The 19,313-nt window shown below is 34.8% G+C and overlaps 1 protein-coding gene and 1 long non-coding RNA gene across 3 annotated transcripts; both read left to right on the top strand.

Moving 5' to 3' along the window:
• The first annotated feature begins 7,340 nt into the window (after nt 1-7,340).
• Nucleotides 7,341-8,358, top strand: LOC145111362 (uncharacterized). Its single transcript, XM_079047647.1, has 2 exons — nt 7,341-7,902; nt 7,976-8,358. Exons 1-2 carry the CDS (start codon nt 7,341-7,343, stop codon nt 8,356-8,358), a joined length of 945 nt encoding a protein of 314 aa, XP_078903773.1.
• Nucleotides 8,359-12,966: 4,608 nt separating this feature from the next.
• LOC145114168 (uncharacterized) lies at nt 12,967-16,292 on the top strand. Of its 2 annotated transcripts, XR_013710947.1 has the most exons (5): nt 12,967-13,654; nt 13,946-14,028; nt 14,113-15,611; nt 15,727-15,870; nt 15,939-16,292. It is a non-coding gene; the product is annotated as an uncharacterized LOC145114168 (long non-coding RNA). The 2 variants fall into 2 exon arrangements; XR_013710946.1 differs by having other exon boundaries at nt 15,727-16,292.
• The last annotated feature ends 3,021 nt before the right edge of the window (nt 16,293-19,313 follow it).

Genomic DNA, 19,313 nt, shown 5'->3' with positions numbered 1-19,313 from the left:
CGTGGTAATGGGCTACTGTTTCACGGTCCCGTTTACTTTTTCGTGGCCCATTAGCCCAAAGTATAAAATGAAAAAAAAAATCAGTTTAGGTGTTTTTTCCTATTGTTTTCTTAGGTCTGCCTACTTTTTTCTCTCAATGGAGCACCCGAAGAACAACCAGGTTTGTCTACTTTTCATCAAAATTTTACTGTGTTTGTGATTAGGAGTAGGTTTTGTATATGTGGTTAAATTTTTTTTGAAAAAAACCGAAAAAAAAAAATATAAAACCGTAGGTTTCATACGAAACCTACGGTGTACAAGTGTCCAATGCACAGATTGTGCAATGTCGACTTGTACACCTACGGTTTCGTATGAACCGTACGGAAATTTTTTTTTTCGTTTTTTTTTTAAATCGATTCAATAGCATCGGAACTTTATTTATTTTGTATTCGTATAATTTTTTTTTAAAAAACAAAAAAAAAAAAAAAAAGAAACCGTAGGTTTTTTGGAAACCTACGGTGTACAAGCGTTTACTGCACAGTTTGTGCAGTAAACACTTGTACACCGTAGGTTTCCCATAAAATACGTTTTTTTTAATAAAAAAAACTTATAACTAATAAACATTTGTATCCCCTTATATGTATGTTATGATTTTTTGTTGGAAAAAAAAATCGTAGGTTTCCTAAAACCTACAGTTTTATATTTTTTTTTTCATTTTTCTTCAAAAAAAAATTGTTTAAACGTATTTTTAAGGATTGTATCCCCTTGTATGTATGTTATGATTCAATGTTTTCATGTTGTTAAAAATGATTTTATTTTATATGTCTCAATTATAGCATACAATAGCAATGTACTATCGATTTGAAATTGTTTTTATGTTTATAATGTGTAGATACTTTGAAGTATACTGTATTGATAAAATAACATTGTGTTTTGGTACTTTCGGGTTTGTTATAAAATATGTTATTGTCATGCCATTTTCAAAGTACAATGCTAAATTTGGTATACTAGTAGTATAGAAAATACAAAAAAATATAGTCAATTAATTTACTTTGGTATTTTATACAAAGTAAATAGAATATATGAAATGATTAAGTCTTATATTGTGTGCTTTCTCTAATTGTTTATCAGTTTTTTTTTTCTTTTATAAAACTTTATTTAACCTTAATGTTTATTTAATTTTGTAGCTTCCAAACAAAACGATGATGGGTCACTTATCTGTCAAAGCTTCATGTCATAAATTGCATGAAGTTTTGAGTCGCTTGCACGGACCCGTACGCGATCTTTTTTCAACAACTAGCTTCGGTTACGTGTTGGACCTACCAGCTCAGTCGGAAGACGGACTTCTTATTCATGAGCTGTTACTGCATATGTTGCGTCCTACTGCTGAAACGGACGCCGCTGAACGTCTATATTTTAGGTTTTCTAGACATACACTGTCATTTGGGCCGGAGGAGTTTTGTCTTGTGACCGGACTTTACATGGGCCGATGTCCTACATCAATGATCGAATTTCCAACCATGTATAAACACAGATATGGTGAAAATACATTTCGGTCCAGAGTCTTCCCATATCGCACAGACACTTCTTTAGTTGTAGAAGATTTAGAGCTCCTTATCTTGAATCAACGGTTCAATGACATATCGGCTCACGATGGTATCCGTGCGATTTTGCTATATATCCTCAATCAAGGTTTTTTGGGAAAGGAGCTTAATGATAAAGTCACCAAGAAATTTTTGTGGGTGGTGGAGAACCTGGATCAATGGAATAGGTATTTGTCAATTTAATATTTATAATAAAATACTAATTTTTATACGTTTAACTAATACTTTTTTCTTATAATATAGGTTCTCGTGTGGGAGTTATCTATGGACTAAAACATACCCTAGATTGTCGGGTATGTTTAAGAAATTTGAGGATCATATGTCCAACAATCCAACAAAAGCGATTGTATACACACTATCGGGTTTTGTTATTCCTTTGAAGGTATATTTAAGTAATTAAAAAATATATTTAATAATTTATCGGTTTTATTTTTTAAAAATTTTAGTTAGTGCTAACACTTATAAATTAACGTATATTTATTACAAGATATGAGTATTGGAGATGTTCCCAGTAATTCGGGGAAATGCTGCGATACGACGCAATTATTTATATCCTCGTATATTGCGCTAGTTTCATATTAGGATGTTAACTTGGGCGAAAGTTTGCGATGTTTTCGATGTTGATCAGGACGAGGCACATCAACCCACAAAAAAAGATGATTGCCTCAGATGCCGAGTCCTCTACTCCACATTATTTGTCATATATTACTAGTCTGAATTGTGAATCGTCTGAAGTCCCTTCTTCTGTACGCTACAACTTTAGAAATGATGTAAGTAAATTTGTAAAAGCAGAATCTAGTATAATAAAAATTTTCAACTATTATTAATATATGAAATAATTTATGTAGGGGGCATCTTCGTCTCATCCATCCTGTGGAAACAGCCACTCTTCCAAGTCTACCGATTGAACTCATACGGTGGGAATAACAAAAAAGCGCGCGAGAAATAATGACAAGACTTCAATCTTTGGAGGAAGAAATTCGAGGATTGAAAAATAAAGGTGGAAGTCGCGATGGTGATGATTTGGAAGAAATTTTTAACGAAGCTTTTGAGGTATTACTATCAATTTAAATATATATGATGTATTATTTAATTTTTTAACGAAGCTTTTTATTAATTATTTTTTCTTTAAATGTAGGGGAATGAGAATGTGGTTGGTAGTCTACAGAAATCAAATCGAGTAAACGAGGATGAAGATGTTGATAATCCACCATTGTTTGATTCTAGAAAACAAATAGAAATCGTGAATGAGGTTATAAATTTTTTTTGTATATTAAACTTTTTATTTTATTATATTAAAAAAATTAATATTTTTTTTTTGTAGAAGAAGAAGAAAAAGAAGGTTGTTGCTAGCGAGATTGTGGATACGGAAAATCATATACCCGGGCCTCCTGTTGTGAAAGAAAGTCGTCCGGTTAGGCAATTGAAACCTTCTCAATATCTTAGCTCCCCATACGTTTCGGTAAGTATGTTAAAAATCATATTTACTATAATTTTATTACTATATGGATAGTTATTGACTACATATATAATGTAGGTTCAAAATGCCCCCCGATATCGTACAGGTGGGGTAATACACAACAAACCACAACCCCCCGTATTTGCCAGCGATCCCCCGGCACTTTTATTGGAGCCGTATGTGAATCCGGGTTGTAACGCCCCTGCTCTATACATGGGAAACAAACCGGCAGTTTTTTTGAAACATTGGTTATACAATGAAAAAATGGAAGCAAAGTTTTGGGATCTACTTTTTTATGCAAGTGAATTGGGATTTTTAGATGAATCGGTATGAAGACATTCATTTATATTTAAAATTTAAATAATTTAATAAGCTACTTATGTTTAAATTAATTTTAAATGCAGCATGTTGATATATGGGGAAGACTTTTAAATGAGCGAAGACCGAACGATGCTCGATGGACAATCATGTCATCGTCATTTTTTGGTGCATTTGAGATGTTCCAGTGGGCAGGAAGTGCAATGGGAAATCCGTTTGACCCATTGGATGGATGTAAATCTTGGCTAGAAGTTGACAGTATAAGTAAAGAAATAATATATATATTATCAGTCACTTTAATTGTCATATTACACTAATTAAGCGATGTAATTAATTGCAACGGTTGTGTGTTAAAACATGTTTATTTTCCAATATGCATCAACCCACATCATTGGGTACTTGGCGAGTTATGGATGGACACGCTGTCGTTGAATTTGTACGACAGCTTCCGATTATTTGGCAGCTTGAAGATTATTGATTTTGTGCGGTTTGAAGAGCTTATGGACCACATTCTGCTGGAAATTGGCTATTGGAACCACATGGGTTTGCCTGTTCAGAAAGCATCCATCACTGTTACGGATGTTACGGGCGTGCCCCAACAAGAAGGGATGTTTGGAGAGTGCGGTGTATTTATGCTGATGTTCATGGAGCAGCTTGTTTCAGGTCGACCGATTGGTATATCGATGGCACCTGTTGTTGTTGCTACTCAGTTTCGCTATAGGATGACCATGATATCTTATGGATCTTCTACACAGGCGATTTTTAGTTAGTCCGAGTTGTATGTTTTTAGTGACATTCAATGTGTACTGTTTCATGACGATTGGTTAAGAAAATGTCCCCTAATTATTAAACATAAACAAACTAGCAAAGGAATAGTACATATTATATAGATTAATCATAATAAACAAGCAAATATAAAACTTAATAGATAGATAAACTCATAAATAATGCATAAACTTACTACTTGGTTAATCAATAATTATTAAATTCAAACATCTGGAAAATCATTTGGAAATTTTGCTTTTTCTTGAATCACCCGGTCGTAATTTTTTTGTATGTTTTTGAGAATCTTTTTTATTTTAACCTCTTCTTTGTTGGTGTAGTCAATTGCATCTCGTACCCAAACCCTTGCAGTTTTTATGTCGCGTTCATTGTCTTGAACCGACCTCATTTTAGACCAAATATCGGCTTGTAAGTTATCCAACTGTTTCCTATCTTCTTCAACGCCTTTAATCTCGTTCTTGATCTCTTCTTCTTTTATTAACATTTGCAATCGCTTCTCTTGTGGCATCAACCACCATTTTTCTTGAGAGGTGAACATGATTGTATCTGTACGACGGTTATAGATTAACCACTAATATATGATTCGTAAATCTCAGACGCATACATTTAAGTCTCTATATATAAATTAAAATTTAACTACTTTTTTATAGGCTTTGACTACTGTCAAATAGCTTTTGACTACTATTTTAGGTGTTGTCATATCGTATCAAGACATTATTCTAATTTGACTACATTCTTATAGGATTTGACTACTCTCTACTAGCCATTGACTACTACCTCATGTGTAGTCTTATCGTACAGTGAAGATTCGACACATGATTGTTATTTGACTACTTTTTTATAGGTTTTGACTACTGTCTATTAGTATTTGACTACCATTTTATTCGATTGACTAATTTTTATAGGTTTTGACTACTATCTTATAACCGTTGACTATTATCTAATGTCATATTTAATGTAAATTTGTTATCAATTCAGAAATCAAAGAAACATTAAAAAAAATTGTAGTGTGAAAATGACAGAAAGATCAGAGGAGATGAAAAAGATCCTGGCAAAATTTAATTGGTCATCTACGTCCAACAATAAGCCTCCTTTGGAGTCAATTCCAATAACGTTTCAACCAATCCCCCCTCCCCACGTCGATCTTCCTATATTAGGGGAGAAGATGGATGAGGAAGTGAAAAAAGTGTTGTTACAAAGAGAAGCTGATGTGGATAAGGCTTTTGAAGATTATCGTTTCCAACGAAACCTTCTAGACAACTACTGGGATGATATTGACCGTAAAAGGAATTGGATTATAAGTACTAGGGAAGAAATCCAATCTGCCGAGAGTTCGATCCGCTCTAGTGAAGAAATTTTTCGAAAGCTAAAGAGTGAATTACAACTTCGTGAGTACTATTTGGAGAAAAAAAAGGAAGTCATTACTATGAAAAAAGAGTATCCTTACGAGTTTCCGATGTGGGAAGAAGATGAGTAGTATTTTAATAATTTGCTTGTTTGTTGTAGTTATTTTAAGGTATAATATATGTCTATGTATGTCTTTTATTTGTAATTTTTAGGTAATATATCTGTATCTTTGCTTTTTAGTAGTGGTTGGTTAGGAAAAAAAATCTGTAATAGTATTTGGTTTACCTATTGTTAATTAATCTAATTATGTTAATGTCAAATAATTGTACTATATGCGCCCTATAATATTCTTTAATTGTCTATATAACAATTCTGTCATATGACATTAGTATGTATCATAAAAGATGGATCCTAATTTACTACTAACCGGACCAAAAAAGATGTAAAATTAAAAATGATACAAGTGAAACGACATGTGAAGCACTTTCATAGAATTCATAGCGAGATCATGTTTGTTTTATCTGAAGAAATAAATATATGATATTCTAGAAAAACAACATATGATATTCCAGAAATCATGTTTGTTTTATCTGTTACAACTTGTACAAAACAATATGAAAAGGACATCACAACAAATTACCATAGATGGAAACATAAACCATTACAAACAATAACATACATTACATTTTACATTTTACAACTTGTAGACAACAACACAAAAAAAGAAAATCCAACTACAAAGTAACGTTATCTTCAAGTGCAGTATTTTACTTTGAAGCTTCTTCTTCGATCGAGCTAAGTTAGAAATTATCAACGAATTATTGTCTTTTGCATCATCCACCCAACAAATAAACCTAGACTGTGGTGACTGATAAATAAATATCCAAAAAAATTATGTATATTGTGTAAATATTCACTAAAAAATTATAATATAAATAATTATAGGACAACCCAAATACCTCTTTAGGACAAGCGTAAAATAACTGTCCAGGGTTGTTGGTAGTTCTTGAGGTCCTTATAATACCTTGAGCCCCACAATTGCAAATTGTCATTTCTTTGGTTTATGAAGTGTAAATTTTTATTGGTGTTGACAGGTAAATATATCTTCAATTATATACTGCCATTAGACTACTATTTTATAAGTATTGACTATTGTCTACTAGCATTTGACTACTAGTTTATGTGTTGTCTTATCGTACAGTGAATTTCGGAAAATATGATTGTAATTTGAGTACTGTGTAATACGTATTGACTACTGTCTACTAGCATTTGATTACTAGTTTATGTGTTGTCTTATCGTACAGTGAATTTCAGACACATGATTGTAATTTGACTACTATTTTATAAGTATTAACTACTGTGTACTGGCATTTAACATTATTTGACTACTGTTTTACATACTTTGACTACTTTCTACCTTGCATAATGTATTCTTATTTCGAAATGACTACTCTAAAAACGAATAATTACCCCTTCATTCAATTTGAAATGAAATCCATTTATAGTGGACACCTTATTCATTGAACATACCAATTGGCAAAATGAGTGGATTCAATGAGGTATACAAAAAAAAGTTTTTCGAACCTACCAATATTCTTTCGTAATCTTGAAAGAACAAATCGTAACTCTTTCACAATCATTAAGAAAGATATGAGAGACCGGTTTCAATTTTGTTTTTGTCGCATTGGGATGCGTGGTATGTCCTTCTATACAGTAAGTATTTTTTATATTTTAAGTTCATATTTGCCTAATGTTGGTATCGTTTCTTACAGATTACTACCTTTCTCACATCCATGATACCAACAATATTTGTTGGTCATGTACCCCTTATTGGGGCCAACATAACGACAATGTATGTTGCTCTTGCTTTGGATGGTAATCATGAACCCCTGATCATAGCATTCGCTTTGGGAAGCATAGACTGTGACGAGGCTTGGATTTGGTTCATGACAAGGTTAAAAGAATGCTTAGGTGACACTATTGAAGTTGGTTTCATAAGCCATATGTATGATTCCATAGACTACGCCATTCAGCGGGTATACCCATATTCATATCATGGGTATTGTTGTAAAAATATAGCCGATAAAGTTAGGGCTTCCACAGGAAGTACCGTTGTGGAACAGTTGTTCTGGAAGACATGCAAAACTTGTAGTGTGTCTGAATTTTATGTTTGTTTGAACAAATTAACAAATGAGGTTAATGAGAATGATCTTCGCTGGCTTGAAAATATTGCAATTGCAAAATGGGCTCGAGCCTTTTTTCCTAAAGTCCATTTCAATGTGAAATATATCAGCATTCCAATTGGATTGAATTGGCTAACAACAAACATGCACGATTTACCAATAACGTCAATCATTGAAGTGGTCCATCAGTCGATACAAACAGTGTACAGCTATCGAGCTGCATTTGGAGGTAATAAATATTTGTTATTTAACTTTTACCTTAATATACCCCATATCTGATTGTAACTCAAATAATTTCACAGAGGGAATGCATGGTCATCTTACCCCTTATGCACAACACGTGCTTGAAAGAAGAATGAACCAGTCTAATGGTTATGAGGTGACACAAATTGGTAGTGACAAATTTGTAGTGAGTTTAAATTTAACCATAGAAACGGTACAAGTTGAACGTGATATTTGTACTTGCGGCAAATGGCAAAAATGCGGCATACCCTGTGAACATGGTATAGCATCGCTAAGAAGGCTTACAGTTGAAGAAATACAGCAATTGGTAAATTATAAGTTGACTTCTGCGGTGTATCGAAATGCATTCCAAGCTGAGGCGGTTAATCCTATTCCCATCCTTCTACATTGGGAAATACCAGTTGAAAATATGGTCGTCTTACCACCATTTGCACGTTACTAATATGTCAAGTCATCTTTAGTATTAATGTTATGTTTATTTGTAATTCTAATTTCCTTTCAGTTTTTATGTTATCTTTATTATTAATGTTATGTTTCTTTATTATTAATGTTATGTTTCTTTGTAATTCAAATTTCCATACCGATTCCCAGGAAAATGTGCCCTGGCCCATCTTTCTGGATTGATGTTTTGTAGGTATTCCCATACACGATTATTTACATTTTTAATTTTTTTCATCCCATTATCGAATTTTTTAATAGTATACGCTTTGCATGTCTCCCAAAATAATGCGTGTATTGTATCATTGCTTATAAATTTTGCTGAAATGTTGAAATACAAATGGATACCACATATTCCATGATGGGCGTGAGGAAATATATTTGCAATTGACGTCGCTATGGATGGAGCCCTATCAGATATGATTGTAAGGTCTTCCAGGTTGCCTATACATTCACATAGTTTTCGAAGGAACCATGACCACATCTCCGTACATTCACTTTTGCATATGGCATAAGCAACATGCATGATTTGGTTTTGACCGTCCATTGTCACTGCGAGCAACATCGTACCTTTGAATTCACCCTTTAGGTGACCACCATCAATTATTAGGGTCGGCCTACAATATTTTATGAACGCTCGTACCTACAATTATTTTTGATTGCATTAACAAATACCAATTAGGATTCATATGTTATATTTGTTATAAAAATTATCACTGCTTACCGAGCAACCCAACGCGATAAACATGAACTCAAACCGATCATCATCGTCTGTTCTTATCTGAGTAACAGTTCCTGGATTGTGCTTCACCAAGTTGTGCAGATACACTGGTAGTTTGGTGAATGAATCCTCTTTGGTACCTCTTAACATCAACAACGCATACTGTTTTTCCCGCCATGCCTGTTGGTATGAGATATTGATTGGAAATTTCGAATTGATGTCCCTCACAATTTCATTACCCCGATAAACTCTATTATAATCTCCGGCCAATACTTCAGCGATAAAGTGCCCGAGTACCTTTTTCTTTGATTGTCGATGATTAGACTCAAAGTTTGTTACACAACATGTGTGTTGGTCAACAACTTTTGTGACTTGGAAAGCAGTAGTCGATTGGATTCCCCTTGCCCTAGCCATCCATGAACAATTTTTTACCAAACAAACAACCTCGAACCTTTCTTTGCTCGATCTGGTAGTCTTATACTGCTTACCTTGTTCCATGCATTGTCTTCCAATTGCAAGCTTGAGCAACTCTTTGTCATCAAAAATGTCTAGAACCTTAATCTCTTCACTTATATCCACCCTCTGACATGGAATGTTCACATCAACGTTTACAGGACACGAAGGCAAAGGGGGCATACCATGAAACATGGTATCTGAATAAATAAGCTTAGGTTCGTCATCAAATTCTTCTCCGTTAGAATCACTCTCTAGGCCGGATATATCCAACTTGTCACAATCCGCAAACTCGCCATATCCTTTTAGTTCAACATCATGCAAAAACGGAACTTCCTGTTTTCCAGATTCATTACCAACCTTATTCACCAAGGCTACTGCTTTTTTTTTTGTCAGAGTAATGATTTACACCAACATCATTAACATATGTACCAATATCATTATCACCGATATACTTATAATTCTTCGGTGTAACATACATAATCGGTTCTGGCACTACATTTACATTTTTAGCGACACTATGATATTGACTTTTACTTGGACTTTTAACATTACCTAATGGGTTGTTGCTCCCTTTTCCACTTGATAAATTAGTTGCAGATGCCTTTCCTCTATCATCCACTTCGTTACACCAAACGCCTTCTTCAACCACCACATACACAGACACAAATTTATCTCCAACGACATTTATTACCTTGATCATCTTTCTAATATCACGATCATCAACAATACCACAATAATAGAGTTGTTCTGGATGTTGATAAGCCAGACTAACTTTTGATTCTTCATGAAGACCCATCTTGCACTTCACCAAATGAACAAATTCGGTGAACGTCATGGTTTCGTAAAATTCAACACCTAAATAAAACATTCTCGGATTGTATCCCGGTGGCCAAACATATGATAATTGGGAATTAACAAACTCCCATCTTCCATCCGTAATGAGCAATACAAAATACTCGGTACAACTCATTATCTTAATTTTGAGAATAAAGAAGCTATAGAGAAGAAAATTTCCCAGATATGAAATATTTCCAAAAATATAAAATACTTAATATATATAAGGTAGGTTCAAAACAGTAGTCAAATCTGACAAAAAAGTAGTCAAGTTTAACAAAACAGTAGTCAAATTTAACAAAAAAGTAGTCAAATTTACCAACAAAGTAGTCAACTTTACCCAAATAATAGTCAAATTTAAACAAAATAATTGTTAAAATTTAAACAAAATAATTGTTAAAATTATTCTACATATTATAAACATTTTTTTTATACTCTTTATTAAAAAAAAAAAAAATTTAAAAACCGTAGCTTTTTTTGACAAAACAGTAGTTAAAACCCCCAAAAGTAGATTAAAAAAAACGTCTTTTTTTTGACAAAACCATACCCTACGGTTTGGGAAACCGTAGGTTTCGAGATACCTACGATTTTGTATGTTGAAAATGAAAAAAAAAAATTATACAAAACACGAAACAGTAGACGAATTGACGAAACAGTAGACGAAACTCGAAACCTACGGTTTCGTGGGTTATATTTGGACATTTACTAAATTTTGGCTAAAAATTGCTAATGACTTTCTTAATTTGACTAGATTAGTAATTACCCTTCAAATAATAAACTAAATATTATTGGTTGTAATTTTTATGATATTAACCCACATAAATAATCACTAAACCACCACCTTTTAAAGCATATGGTATGGTGTTGTTAAGCTCCCGTTATAACTGAGGTGGTAGCCATAACGTCATCTTAACGCAAGGAACACCACCCCCTTCTTGTTAGGGGGTGTTATGACATAGAAAATTCGAAAATAATCACCGAATTTGAAAATTTTAAAATTTTAAATTTTGAACTCAGAGTTTACGAAAATGCTCGGAACTCGTACAAAAACATGTTTGAAATTGAAGAATATACTTATTATGTTAACTATTATGTATGCCCTAAAAAGTAAAAATATATAAACATATATGATCTATGTTGGGACAAAATGTTACTTTTTTTTTTTAATTAAAAACTAGTTTGTTGTTAATCTTGTGTTTGCAAATATTAGGATGTTTGTGTTCGAGTTATCATAAAACCAACATGAATTAAGACAACCACATAGGTATGTATGTCTATTACATGAAACCCTTAGCGGTCTTTGCTGCCACCACCCATTAAAGTTAAAGACGGGGATGGAATGGTTGTGACATCTCTTGGCTAACCTTGGTGTTGGTAGGTTATTCATTGACCGAATGATGAACCATTTTAGTGTTCAAATCTGAATACATTGTTGCTAATTGAAGCCTATTAGTATACTTTATTAATATACATGGACGTTAGCAACAACATAGTTTTTTGTTATTCCATATTAGCCACCAATAGTGTAGTTCTTGCTTATTTCATATTACCCAATATTCTTTTATTGTTTGTGCTATTTACCTTCACCTATTTAATATTTTCTCTCTTTTTTTTTCTCCGCTGTTTTATTATTTGTTATATTTTTCGTTTTTTTCTTTTGTTTTCTTTTTCTTTCCCTCATCCATTCTCTGTGCAAGTTTCTTAGTTGGGGTTAATTGGGACCACGTTCTTCAATTGCGTCAACATTACACGGCCTTTTCTTTCTCTGTGTCGTAGATACTGCATTTGTTCTCTCGCTGAAGTTCTTTTGGTTTTTTATACTTCAGGTCGTTTTTGCCCAAGTTGAACAGACATCGTTCTTGTGATTAGGTTTGTGGAATTTCTCTTACGTGGTGGGTTTTCTTCTGTTTTGTATGTTTCTATGTTTCCTAACTGATGAGTTTTTACTTTATACGTTCCTTAAATTTGTTATGAAAATCCAATAATGTTTATGTATATCTTACTTTGTTAATAACTAAAGTGAAAATGTATTGTTCGTGTGTCGACCCAAAAGATAAATATTCTTTTATTTTTATTTTTTTGAAAAAAATGATAGATGTTTAGAAAATATATCCCTTAAATGCAACTTATATTTGTCATTAAATAAATATACGAGTTGATTAAATTTAGTTATATGTGTTGGTTACATTTGGTAATATACTATGTAAGATGAGCATTAATTTATAACAAAGTCCTTAATTATACCAAATTACTTTATCGAAATAATTATCTACATATTACAACTCAAAATGATTGTTTACATGTCACAACGATTTTACTATGAGAACGAGTTAGTTTGATAACAATTTCAATTTTTTGAATGATAGTAACACGTATGAAATATTAGTCTCGTGTGTATATATATATATATATATATATATATATATATATATATATATATATATATATAAAAGTAAGTTCACGTGAAAACACAAATAACGTGTGAAAATGAAAACAACCAATCAGAATAAGCCACCTATAATTATTTACCGATAACAATTTATAAATAAATTATTAATTGTAATTACGCCATTATGTACTGATCGGTAATTTTACATTTTTTCCATTCACACACGATTTCATATTCTCTGCATTCTCTCTCTCTTTAACCTTTACTCCTATTCCCCCGATCAAACTTCCGATTATCATCATCATCGCCGATTCTCTCATTACCACCAAACCTAATCACCGCCTCCGCCGCTCCTAACACCAGCAACAAGATCGGTGACTACCGCCTGCTGCCACCATCAATACCACGCACCACCGCCATCACCACTCCATAGACGCTGTTGTTTCTCCTCCGGCCTAAAACCATCGATAGTTGAGGTCTGCTCCATCTTTTTCACCGCGAACCACCATGTCAATAAAACACCAACATTCGGGGTCTGCTCCACCTTTTCTACCTAGTCAAAACTCCATAGACGCATCATTGCATGGTTGGGCATTATTTTTTTTATCTCAACATCTGGTGGAGATGTCTCTTTTGGTTTTTAGGTTTTGCAATTTCGTGTTTATGTGTGCAATTTGCAAGAATTATGGGATGAAGTTGTATTTTTCTCGGTTAATGTTTATGTTTATGCTGCCATTAATACTGGCGTTGATCATTTCCTTAATCCACCACTGTTGCCACCACCATCTGCTACAACTCACCGCTTCAATTCCTCATCAATCCAACATATCAACTTCCTATGTACACCATCTACAACTACTCACTGCTCCTCCATCGTCGATGCCATGCGAATATACCTTGGTAAGTTGCAACGATGCCTTTTCTCATATGTTACTTCTTCTTTTTTCTATTTGATTTCATTTTTGTTTACTTATTTTTCTCTTTGTTTTCATCTTCACATCATCTCCACCAGGTAAATTCATTTTCTTTGAAGTCATTCACTATTAATCCATTCTTGCTTGTTTGATGGTTGTTTGAAACCCTAACTTTGTTGGGTTTGTGTTTTTTACGGTTTAAAATAAAGTCTTTGTTTGGCTAAGTTTCTGGCATCCCAACGATGAGGTTTTATAGCATGTATTGGGATTTTGGCAGGTTGTGTTATCTATTAAAGAAGTAAAAAGCCTAACATCAGAGCTTGCTAATTTGGAGGAAAGAGAAGCTCTTCTCAGAGCCCGGTAAGAGTACCGATACATTTTCTCTGTATTCTCAATATGATGTTTTTATGAATCTTTTGTAATCTTTGCCTCTTAAATGTGTAGGTTTTATAGTAGGGAGTCAAACCCAAACTGAGTTAGTAAGCGGATCCTGATTGATCATGTGGCTTGAATCAGTGCATAAAGAGAAGACGAGTGGAAGGAAATTTCAAGATTCTCTTTAGACATTCTTCAAGAATCACGCCAATCCTTTATCTTGCACCTACATGTTGCCTATTATAATGATAGTCTAATGGGAGTCTTCTCTTTAGACCTTCTATGATTCGCTTACTATATAATCTTTTGTATTGAATGAAATGCTTACTGAGTTTTTGAGGATTGGGGCTGAAAAGTGTGGAATGTGTTTGCCTTTTAACACTTCATCATCTTGCCTTCCCTGTAAATCATTGTTCAAAATTAATATTTTTTTTTTAGAAAATTTAACCTGTTAATGAAGTCATACATACATATTCATGATATCATGTTTTCTAGGTGGACACAAATGTTGGGAGGATAGCAGTGATATCATATTCAACCACTACCAGAGTCCCTACAACTGCATCTACTTTAGATGTATCCAGTGTTGGTTTCCATTCAGAAATATGTTTGCAAGCCAGATCTCAGAGATATTGATATTTATAGTTTAAGGTAAATCTCATTGATATTTGGATTTTAAGGTAATTCTCTTCATTCAGCAATATCCCCAAGTCCCAAACTCACAATAATTTTCTAGTGGGTCATCGTGGTTAGAAGAAGGGGTAAACATTTTTCAAATATGGTTGATCAAATAATTTTAAAAAGGTCATTAGCAGTAAGATGTTTCTTATCAACCAAATTGACCTTTTTACCCTTCTACATCTTGATATGCAACTAGTGCTTGCAGTAATTTTTAGCGAGTGTCCTTGGATTTAAAAGTGTTTTTATTATGCACACAAAGGGTATAAAGATTTGTTCTTTTTATTTTACCAAAAAAGTATTTTTTTTTTCCTATTTCATGATTCCGTAGTATTTAATTTTTTTTGTGAACAATCTTTTTAAAATGATAAGTTGTTTTTTTACTATCCGGAATACATATAGTATATATTTTAACAGCATGTAATAAGTATAATTATTTATAATTTATATGCAGTCTATTTAAAGATATATCTTTATTTAACTAAAACAAACTAAAATAACATTTTTTTCCTTTACTTATCAATTTAATTTTATTCAAATTTCTATTTATACATAGCAATCAACATGTTTGTAGTACTTTATAACAAACAATTCTGGTGATATAATGTTTGGCATTCAGACTCAAAGAATGGAATTATTAGCCAAAATTGGATGAATGTCTACTGTTTATCAACATAAAGATTTTTATTTTGGTCTCGGAGGGAAACTTCTGTTAATTAAGTGTTTTTACTACTGGATTTAATGTTTCTTGAAATCCAAAATGTAGTTTTATTTATGACAAATATATGATCCAAAAAGGATATGAGGTACCTGACATATGATTCGTATCAAATTCACTTGCTTGATTCTTCTGCATAAAAGCTCCTGGAGATTTTAATTTTCAAGTACAAGTAAGTTTCTTATATTCTATTTTGAAACAAAAACATTTTGAAATGAATATTATTTATTATTTGTTTATTTGGATTTTAGTGGTTGATATTGATCGGTAATTTTATGATGTTGTAGTGGGATGATTGATCAAGGCAACATGAATTTTGTGAAATTGTAGAGAGAAGTTAGAACTCCATAATTACGACTGAATATATTGAATTCAAGGAAAGAAGAATTAAAGTCCTTGAAATAAACATTAATAGGATAAAATGAAAAATGGTAGGTATTCATTTTACTGCCTATTTAATGTATATTTTTATCAGTTTTCTTTGGTTTTATCATCACAGCAGTGCATTTTTTATGGTTGTATCTGCCAATCTTGAACCCAAAAGTTATAATCAAGTTGCACAATTTGAAGAATGGTGAGAAGCTATGAGTTCCAAGTAAAATGACATGGATATGAATAAGACTTGGTCTATTGTACCTTTAGTTTTGGGCAAAAATTTTGCTCACCAAATGTAGAGGTATTGAATTTCAATCGTCAAAAGTTGAGATTTTTTTTAGAACGATAGCAAGTTGAGAATTTTAGTTGTGGTGTTGTAAACACTTGGTTTTTTATATCAACTAGTAATAGCGTGACTGTACATTTTATTTGTTTTTTTTACATAATGATCTAACATTCAGACAATATGTTCTCACTACATTCTATTTGTTTACCAAGTTTGCGTCGTTATTATTAATATTAAAATTCAAACGACAGTTTGATCATTTATAAGACTCTACACAACAATTTCATACTTTCTATCTTAATATTTCTTGTACATCTCGTAATAAATATGAATTAGTTAATGACATGTGATCCTTAATATGGAGATTAATTATGGTTATTACATTGACTGAATATCAATATCTTATAAAAATGGAACTGTAACGACCCAATTTTACCAAGAAATTTTTTCATTTTAACTAATCAAACAAATCCCATAATCCATAGATTTCCGAACCATTTGTTTTCCAATTCACAATTATTACAATTTCGTTGTACTTTTTGAAAACATCAGAGAGTCCCAAACATACAAAGAGAGGTAGAGTGCACGTCACGTCATCACGCTTTGCCCTTGCCCTTAGGCTCCGAAGTACCTGAAACATTCAACAACCTGTAAGCTAAATGTTTAGTGAGTTTCCCAGAGCATACCACACACACACAAACCACATATCATATATCCTGTTAGCTATAAAAGCTACGCACATATCACATAAGCCATGCATACATGAAACCTGTGAGAATGCCATGGGCTACCCACTTTACTTAGGACTGCCATGGGCTCCCCCACATGACCTTACATCCAATGCCATGGGCTACCCCCACATGGTCTTCACCTAGGACTGCCATGGGCTACCCCACATGGTCTTACATCCAATGCCACGGGCTTCCCCCGGGGTCTTCATACAAAACATGCAATCACATAACAAAACACAGAATGTCTAACACATATATCATAATCACATAATGGGCCGGCCTTGGTGCCTTAGACCCATAGGTATGGTGAGAAGACTCACCTGACACGAATGCTGAACTGACACTTGGCGACCAAGTATACCCCACGGGCTGCTCCAAGCAACTGCCTAAGAAGTGTCATACAATAACCAGCCATTTCCCTAAAGTCCATCCTGGTCAACTACAGCCAAGATCAAGTCAACAGTCCATGTTGACCCTAACTCGCCGAGTACAACTAGTGACTCGCCGAGTTTCACGGGATAACATCTACTCGCCGAGTCATCGAGGTGACTCGTCGAGTTCATACGGTCTTGATTGATAATCTAAGGTCATTCGTCGAGTTTCCTTGCTTGCCACTCGACACGTCTACGGACATCCAACAATTGGGGGAATCTTACTCGACTCGCCGAGTTGTTCCTTCAACTCGTCGAGTTCTAGGTAATCTCCATCCGGCTCGCCGAGTTGTTCATCCAACTCGTCGAGAGCCTAGCAATATTCATCGGGCTCGCCGAGTTGTTCATCCAACTCGTCGAGTCCATGCCTGCCTTCATATGACTCGCCGAGTCTCCCCTGCGACTCGCCGAGTCCTATCAGATCTCAAGCCATACAGACTCTTTTGAGCCATGCAATGCTTCCAAATTACAGATCTAGGCTCCTAAGGCATGCTTCCCACGTAAAGTTGCAAACTTTACGTGCATGCAAGGCTTTAAGACCCTAAAATAGCAAATCTAAGCTTGGAATGGAGTCATACACTTGAGGGGAGGCACATACAAGGCTTAACTGATAACTTTATGCATCTCAAGGCCAAAAGGAGTCCAGATCTGAAGTTACAACTTCAGATCTTGGCTTAAACATAAAAGCCCTCTCTTAGAATCCATGCACAAGAGGGTTTTGGGTGGAAATGAGCCAAGGAACAGCTTAATACCTTCAGAAAGTGCTCCACAGAAGTAGATCTTGAATCCCCACGAGCCCTTTGCTTCCTCAAGCTTGTTTCCTCAAGTGTTTCCTTCACCAAATCCCTCCTTCAAGCTTAAAATCACCAAGAAACACACTCACACTCGAATCAAGGTTTTTGGGAGGTAAAGAGCTGTAAAGGGAGGCTAGGGGAGGCTAATGACCCTTTAAATAGGGTGCAAGGCCCCGAAATCTAGGGTTTCATCTGCCAGCATCTACTCGTCGAGCCCCATATTGGATTCGGCGAGTAGGTCATTAAACTTCGCGGACAAACCCGCTACTACTCGACGAGTAGGAAGGCCAACTCGCTGAGTAGGTTCTTAAAAAAAATCCAAACTAAAATATCATTATTAATACCTGAGGATCAGGGTGTTACAACTTTCCCCCACTTGAATTAGGCTTCGTCCTCGAAGCCTGCTGGCCCAAACAACTCCGGATAGAAACCTCGCATTTCATCTTCCGATTCCCAGGTCCATTCGGAACCCTTTCGGTGCTGCCATTGCACCTTTACCAACTTCACTTCTTTATTACGGAGCTTCTTCGTCTTCCGGTCTAGGATCGCAACTGGTCTCTCGACATAATTCAGGCTCCCATCCAACTGAATGTCGTCCAAGGATATGACTGAAGACTCGTCGGCAACACACTTCCGGAGCTGAGACACATGGAAGGTGTTGTGAATCCGACTAAGCTCCTCTGGGAGCTCTAAACGATATGCCACCTTGCCCACCCGGGCTATGATCCTGAACGGACCTATGATCCGAGGCCCCAATTTGCCCCTCTTGCGGAACCGGATAATCCCTTTCCAGGGTGACACTTTCAGTAAGACAAAGTCTCCTTCCTGAAATTCGAGGTCTGATCGCTGTCGGTCCGCATAACTCTTCTGACGACTCTGCGCGACTCGCAAACGGTCACACACCTGCTGAATCAGTCCGGTGGTCTCGAGTACCACCTCCGTGCTCCCCAAAACCCGATGCCCAACTTCATCCCAGCACACTGGGGTCCTGCACCTCCGTCCATATAACATCTCAAATGGTGCTCGGTCGATACTGGCATGATAACTGTTATTGTACGAAAACTCTGCCAGTGGGAGGTACGTATCCCAACTCCCTCCGAAATCCAGCACACATGCTCGCAGCATATCCTCCAGTGTCTGGATCGTCCGCTCACTTTGGCCGTCGGTCTGTGGGTGATATGCCGTACTAAAATGCAGCTGAGTACCCAGTTCCTCGTGGAACTTCATCCAAAACCTGGATGTAAACCGAACATCCCT

This window comes from Lactuca virosa, chromosome 5 (assembly GCF_052849685.1).
Source record: "Lactuca virosa cultivar CGN04683 chromosome 5, Lactuca_virosa_CGN04683_v6, whole genome shotgun sequence".
Classification (NCBI taxonomy): Eukaryota; Viridiplantae; Streptophyta; class Magnoliopsida; order Asterales; family Asteraceae; genus Lactuca; species Lactuca virosa.
Note: the sequence above shows the minus strand (reverse complement) of the source record. Positions and strands in the feature narration are given on the sequence as shown.